General features: G+C 40.0%; 1 protein-coding gene across 1 annotated transcript in view; it reads left to right on the top strand.

Moving 5' to 3' along the window:
* Positions 1-7,500, top strand: part of LOC138058134 (tubulin--tyrosine ligase-like protein 12) — a 15,329-nt gene that overhangs the window by 2,622 nt on the left and 5,207 nt on the right. Inside the window, exons 4-8 of the mRNA XM_068904017.1 lie at positions 501-670; positions 2,328-2,530; positions 2,972-3,190; positions 4,848-4,959; positions 5,517-5,668. Coding sequence (XP_068760118.1) covers positions 501-670; positions 2,328-2,530; positions 2,972-3,190; positions 4,848-4,959; positions 5,517-5,668 — 856 coding nt within the window. The remainder of the gene's footprint in view (positions 1-500; positions 671-2,327; positions 2,531-2,971; positions 3,191-4,847; positions 4,960-5,516; positions 5,669-7,500) is intronic.

The raw sequence follows: 7,500 nt of genomic DNA, 5'->3' as shown, positions 1-7,500 counted from the left end.
GGCACAGTGGTAAGGGTACAGGTCTGCCTCCCACCAATGTGGCCCAGGTTTGATTTCTGGAGGTTGACTTGGTTCTCTACGCTGCTCCGAGAGGTATCTCTCTGGGTACTTTCATTTTCCCCTCTCCTGGGAAAACCAACCAATCATTTGATATGAATTTATTTGATTTAATTTCTGTACATCGTCCCTATTGCCAGGTGGTGGCACAGCACTAAATACACTTGACAGTCTTAAATAAAGTTCATAAAGCTCGAAGCAGAGTAGAGAAGCCACAAAATAATGTATTCCATGTATGTCGCCAGATCCAGGATTGACAGAAATGGAACCTGGTGTGGGCTTCATTAAAATAGGATATTTTCTCTCTGCTCATGGCTGTACCAACCCAGCTCGCTTGCATTTACAATGGATAGGTTTTAACTCGCTGATGGCGGGGGCAAATAAAATTTGTTGTATGATGGTTGGTGCTTTATTATAATTTTCTCTTTCTCCTCTGGATTAAGAGGAAGTTACCAGAGACTATTTACGTGGAGTTGAAGATCCTTTGACAAGAGACTGCTGTTTGCTACCTTGGTTTCCTGACAAATTGACTGATAGAGAATGGATTAAGCAATTGTCAGACGAGATAACTCTGGATTCTACAAGAAATCAGCTCTGGAAAATTCACATGCAGGTGCGTTTGCGTGTGGTGGTTTTTTTGGTATGGATCATGGATTTGATGTCTGAGGGTTCATCAAGGAAGGGTAGAGCACCACTGAGAAATTAATAATCGATTTTTTCTTGATTTCCCTTTCTGACTCTAGCGAGATATCTTCCAGAACTTTGGACTAATTATTTAACTCTCATCCGGTTTTAAGACCTGCTATAACCAGTTTGAATTTTTAATGCCTACCCATTGGTGGAAGAGTGGAAGCAAGGCTGCATTGACATCACACGAACACGAATGCATGACAGAACAATGAGGTGATTCATGCAGAAGTTTCCTTTTCTTCTCGTTATTGAGAGAAATCAAAGATATATACCTCTGCCAGGCAGGGTAATTATTGTAACTTGCAACGACTTTTCCCAGCTGTTTTTTCCTTTTTTGCTTGCTTTATAATATAAACAAATCAAATTAAAAGTGCCCAGCTCCCAATCCTTGTGAACTTTTTGGGAAAAATCTTAAAGCAACCCCTGCAAAGTACATGTATGTCTGTAAATTTAAGCATCAATCATGGACTTCCTTGGAAAATAATACCTTGAGAGTCCTGTTGACTCAGTTGGTTTTAAGGCAGAATGCAATGGCTTCATTTTTTGGTCAAACCACTGCATTTAGATAAGCAATTAAAAGGGCTTGTATGATCAAAAATCACTCCTTCTTTTTCTTCACATTTCAAAAGTTCGTGTACCGAATACTCGAAATGTGAGATTTAAAGCAATCAGTTCATTAAAGAGAAAAACTATTATTATTTTCACAGCAATTTTTTTCATTAACGGTCTGCCATCACATGGTGTGGTTCTGACAGATAAGCCCTCAGTGCGCTGGATCCAGTAGAAAGTGACGTCATTTTCTCACTAGCTTAAAAATGCAGTGTGTGAAGGTGGCTTAATTGGTATGCAGAAGACGAATGCTAAAAACTCATGTGCTGCATACTAATGAAGCCACATCCACACACTTCATTTTTAAGCTAGTGAGAAAATGATATACCGGTATGTTACTTTCTCCTTGATCCAGATTGCTCAAAGCTTATCTGTCAGAAACAGAACAATTAACGGCCGATCATTAAATGAAATGAGTGGAGTTAAAATGACAGTCTTCCTCTTGAAATTACTACAAGAAAATTCACCTGTTGAGCATTCCATGCAAGTGCTTTCAAAATTTGAAGAAAAATGAGAACTGATTTTTCTGTTTCATATGGCAATTTAACTACCATATTATGTACATGTGTACACAGGTAAAGTCTGCTTACGAGTGAAGTGGCTCATTAAGGCCGAAGCTTATCCCCGTTTCTGTAGCATGAAGCGACTAGGAGTATTACTACTCTCCCATGGTTTGGATGCAAGTCCAGCGCAGGGTTACCCGGCCCCAGCATTAAGTTCTCCGGTACCCATTTATGCACCTGGGTGGAGAGAGGCACCGTGAGAGTAAAGTGTCTTGCCCAAGAACGCAACACAATGTCCCCGGCCAGGGCCTGAACCTGGACCACTCGATCCGGAGTTGAGCACACTAACCATGAGGCCACCGCGCCTCCCACACATGTGTATACAGTATATGCCATATGTACTGTAATACTTGTTTCTTTTGAAGTCATGCTGGGCACTAGTAAGTCATATTTTTTTCCTTGCTTTAGGAATGGCAGGGTGAGAGATACCCTATTGCTGACACTTCGGACCAAGCAATCACATCACTCACAAATGACAGTGAGAAAATTTACCATGTTTTCACTGATGTTGAACAAGTAAGGGATTTCTTAACTCACCCAAGATTTGCATTGGTGGACAATGAAAAAGATGCTGACATTCTTTGGTTGAGAGATCATTTTAAAGATTTTAGGTTTGTTGGGACCCTTTCATGCTGAGCTTGACACAGCGTTCCTTTGAAAAGTCCTCCCACCATTATCAGTTCGAGTAACACTTATCAAACTCTGCATCCATTTAATTGCATTCTTTTGGCTCACTTTTTGGCATTTTTACACAATCTCGCCGGCAATTTTGTTTAATTATGAGGAGATAATGAGACAATAGAATTTTGACAGAAGAATATGGCTTATTCAAGCTGCTGTCTCTTCATCAACAGTAATAATTAGGCTTGTGTTTCTAAATTTGCCGATGATTTTAGGTAAACAAAAGGTATGTGGCATATTCAAGCTGCTACATCTCCTTATGTACAGTTAAGAAATAAAATTAAAATAATCTTTTAGGTGAGCAAAAGCACGTACACGAAAAAGAAACATCGTCAGGGATGTTGTATCGAACTGTATCAAATATTTTTTAGATCTTTGCAAGAAAGTGGCAAATTCATCAATCAGTTTCCAAACGAGAGCTGTTTGACATGCAAGGACCACTTAGCAGCAGTGTGTCAGAATGGAGGTTCAGCTGAGAACAGCAAAGAAGAGGATTTGCTCAGGAGGGGACCTGAATGGCTTCCTGTGACATTTAACCTGAATCTAGAGCTGCCGTTGTTTCTTGATCATTATCTTAAGAGAAAGAACAAGTAAGGATGGTTGTCATCTTCCAATTGAATGTTAATCTTAAATTTGAAAGAATCTGTCTTAAATATAATATTACTTCAATTTAGGAAAAATATTTGCTGAATTCTCATAGTGAAGTAGCCAACACTTTTTGTCGGCTGTCGTTGCTAATTGAAACCACTGTTAAAGGGGCTATGTCACGTTATTTTAGGGTGTTTAGGGGAAATCTGTAGTTAATCATGAGTTTTAAACTCGAAAATGGTAATGTGGAATTCCTTTGCTGATAAAATTGTTACAGTTCACAAACAAGACGATTCTGAGCTTTATTCAGGCGATGTGCCATAAACTTGAAAAACGTGGGGCTGACTTTTTTCAAGATTACCCAAATGCAATCCGTTTCAATTTTGTCCATTTGTGTCAATCCCTGCTTCTCTTTCCTTTTGCTGTATTTCTTTTATATGATTCAACAGTTTTAAGTGGTTATTGCAATGTTTCATTCTACTTTGTTTGGACATTTTAGGTGTCGTGAAATTGCATCATTTGGCGTGATATAGCCCCTTAAAATGATTTGGAAAGCTAAACATTGTAGCTTATTGCATTCTGGAGTGAGTGCTGCAAAATTATGGGTTTCCTGAATGACTGAAGTAGCATTATTGCTTACAAATCTAATTATAGTGGGAAATAGAATCCATCCAAACACTTGATAAGGTGCCATGTTTTTTGTTTGAAGACAACATTTTTACAAAAATTAACAGCCGGCTGGTTTGGAGTGCGGCCCAGTGTTTAGGGCGCTTGCCTCGAGATCCGGAGATCCCGGGTTCAAGACACGTTCTGACCACTCGTTGAATTTGTTCCAGGTAGTCCCTGGTTCAATTTCCTGGCTGCGCTTGTAAATAGCCAAGTGGTTTGCCTCCGGCTAGTTGGGATTCTGAAAACAACTTGTTCTGTTCAATGCTTGGAGATATTAGCTACAGTATAAAACTCTAATACTCTAGTTGTGGATTCACTTGCCGGATACCTGTGGACGGAGGCTAATCTGCAAAGAAAAATATGCAGATTAAAAAATATTCAGATACGTGTGGATGGGGCCTCAGTGTCTTTAAACAGGTGTAACTGGAGAAAAAGGGCTGTCTTTGTAATGACATATGTAAATGGTTTGACTTTCAAGTCTTCTCAGAGAGGGACTATAAACCGTAGGCCCCGTCTGAAACACTCATTGTTACTTAGCATTGTGGGCTGTTAAAGAACCCACACACAGTTCGTGAAGAGTAAAGGATGGAATTTCCGGTGTTATGTTCTACCTCTACCAGCTGGGATTCAACCTAGCTGGATTAGCTTGAAGGACTTCTGGGTGAATGACACCACAAAAACAAGAATACAGCAGGGAGTCAGGCCATTCACAGGGTGCTGCCGGATAAAAAGCAAAATGAAGTGGATGGAGATCAGAAATGATTTATTAGTTTGAGAGATTGAGGTGATCTGTCCCTTCAACAATTTTAAAGTGTCACTTGCTTGCTCTGGTATTACACTCTATTGATCAGAGCTTTAGACAAATTGGACAGTCCAAGAAGTCAATATACTTAAAATATTATTGCACAGAATCCTTGATAAGATTAGATCTTTAAGTCATTACTGCTTGTACAATAAATATTATTATTCAAAGTTCTACTTTGTTCATAGAGGCCTTGATAATCACTGGATCTGCAAACCGTGGAATTTGGCTCGAGCTATTGACAGTCATGTGACAGCAAATCTAAACTACATATTACGACTGAGAGAGACTGGTCCAAAGGTAGGTTGTGGAATTACATAATAGTGTGAAAAAATGGTAATATGATAGACTAGCAAGAAGCTAAGAGCTATGGAGTGTTTGGAAGACCGGCATGAATACGCAATGGCACAGTGATGGCATTCAACACAATACTGTAACTAAGTCCATGGTAAGCTTCAGCAAGAACGACAATGGCTGATAAATTGTCTCCTGAAAATTCAGTCACTTACCAGTAAGGGATTTAGTAGTGACGAGGCAAAAGTTGTTATATTGCGGTGTCTCATTGTGGGAAGAAGTGTTGGAATCAATGTATTGTTGCAAAGCCAGGAATACCATTGCGGTTTCTGAGTTCATTCTGCAATAAAACCTTTTGATGGGTGGAGCAGTTTTCAAATGTCTCTCGTAAACCCAAACTTATGTTATTTCTTTGACCAACTGCAAAAGCTGCAATACGCAGATGTTCCCTGCACTCATTTTGAGGTCTGGAAGTCTAGATTTTAGTGTGCTGTCTGCTTGGCAAACCCTCCAGAATGAAACAGTCACAAGAAAGTTAATCATGGCTTATCTGAATCCCCTAGGTTGTCTGTAAATATATAGAGAAACCTGTTTTATTTGATCGCGAGGGCATCGGTCTTGTGAAGTTTGATGTTCGTTATCTGGTGCTCATCTCGTCAGCCAAGCCATTGGTACTTCACGCGGATAAAGTGTTCTGGTTGAGATTTGCAAACCAGTGAGTATTGAAACTTTGGTTAGTATAGGTAATCACGTGCAATTTGGAGTGAATAAGCACGAGCAAATTTTTTCGAAGACGACTAAAATTTGACAATTTGTAGTCTTTGAAAAAAATTAAGCCCCGGCCAAACGAGAGCGAGAGTTGATGAGAGTTGACAAGACTTGAAACTCTTGAGAGTCTATGAAAGTGACCGAGAGTTGGCCAAACGATAGCAAGAGTTGCACGCACAAAAAAGAGAGAGACCTGGGAGCCACCCTGGGAAAGCCCTTTCCGACATTCTCACATAAATGTCACGACTAGCCAGCCGGTATATTCAGCTAGCCAGACAGGTAAAATGAATTTTGTGCACAAACAAGCTTCTCAGGCTTCTGCATGTTTATTTCTAATGCTTATGTTTTTTGGCTGTCACTTCCCTACTGTGATAGTCTTTGGGGAAAACATCCAAAGTCAAGCTCTTGCCTCGTATAAGTCAATTAGTGCAAAAATTTCCTCGTGTTTCCATTTTTTTGAAAAGCCTTGACGTTGTCGTTTCGATTGTTCTTGGTCGCCGAATCCGACGCCATGTTGTGTTTTCCTTTGTTATCTGAGCCCGCTGGAAAAAAAAAAATAGACTGCTGACCGCAAAACTCTCGCTCAAACTCTCGTGCGCGGCCAAACGAGACAAAAGTCTCGCCAACTCTCATGAAAAATTTGAGCAGGTTCAAATTCGATGAGAGCTCTTGATAGCCAATGAGAGAAACCGAGAGTGGATGAGAGTTCCAGGCCAAACGAGAGCGAGAATTTCAACTCTCCTCAACTCTCGCTTTCGTTTGGCCAGGGCTTTACAATTGCTTATTTATTCCAAATTGCACGAGAAAAATCATGTGATTACTTAGGTTATTAATAATATACATGAAAAAATTCGAGATGGCGAAGCAAAAGAAACGCACGCGTATCACGCAATCAGGGAAAAAATGCGCCATAAATTGCGCCATCCAGGGCGCGCGGTTACCATGGCAACAAAAGAGCCATCCGAAAACACCCTGTATTTTGTCTTTACACTCTCCTATCTTAAAAGCAAACGTTGTTAACCCCAATTTTTATCGCAGGAAAGTGATAAGCAGCCTAAGATAAAACTATGTGCTGAGTTTAAAATAATTCTAAGGAGTGGATTCATTGCCACCCTCACAGTTGGGAAATTTTAAGGTGGCTCTGAATGCTCTTTGTAGAATTACTTTTATCTTTACAGAGAGTTTTATCTTAGCCGGCTTATCACTTTCACGTTTAAAGGCAAAATACAGGGTGTTTCTAGATGGCTCTTTGTTGCATGGTAACCTATTAGTCACATAAATAAGTGCATCTTGATTGCTGTTTCATGTTGCAGGATGACATTTGACGTTGCCTCTACATGAAACAGTGCTGTAAAGTTAATCGTTCCAATAAGACATTCCCTCGTTGAAACTGGTTTGAGCCACCTTAAAGTGCCCCTGTGATAAAAAAAAAACCACTTCCTTTTTTCCTTCACATTTTGAAAGTGTGTTTGCTTAACACCTGACTGGCAAAATTTTGAGCTTTGATTTTTATCCAAAGGCCGTTTACTTTGAGTGTAAGTTTTAGATTTCACGGTCCGCCATTACTCACGTTCAAAACTGACCGATTGGACCTCAGAGGGTTGGATCCAGGGAAACGTGACGTCAGAAGCTCACTAGCTTAAAATTTCAGCGTGTGAACGCAGCTTATTATATATGCAAAGCGTGAGTTTAAAAGTCTGAAAGCCCAAAACCCCCGTGCTGCATATTAATTCTGCGGCGTACACACGTATTGCATTCTTAAACTAGTGAGCCTTTGAC

This window comes from Montipora capricornis, chromosome 7 (genome assembly GCF_036669925.1).
Source record: "Montipora capricornis isolate CH-2021 chromosome 7, ASM3666992v2, whole genome shotgun sequence".
Taxonomy (NCBI): domain Eukaryota; kingdom Metazoa; phylum Cnidaria; class Anthozoa; order Scleractinia; family Acroporidae; genus Montipora; species Montipora capricornis.
The sequence above is the reverse complement of the archived record's forward strand: the minus strand, read 5'-3'. Positions and strand labels throughout refer to the sequence as shown.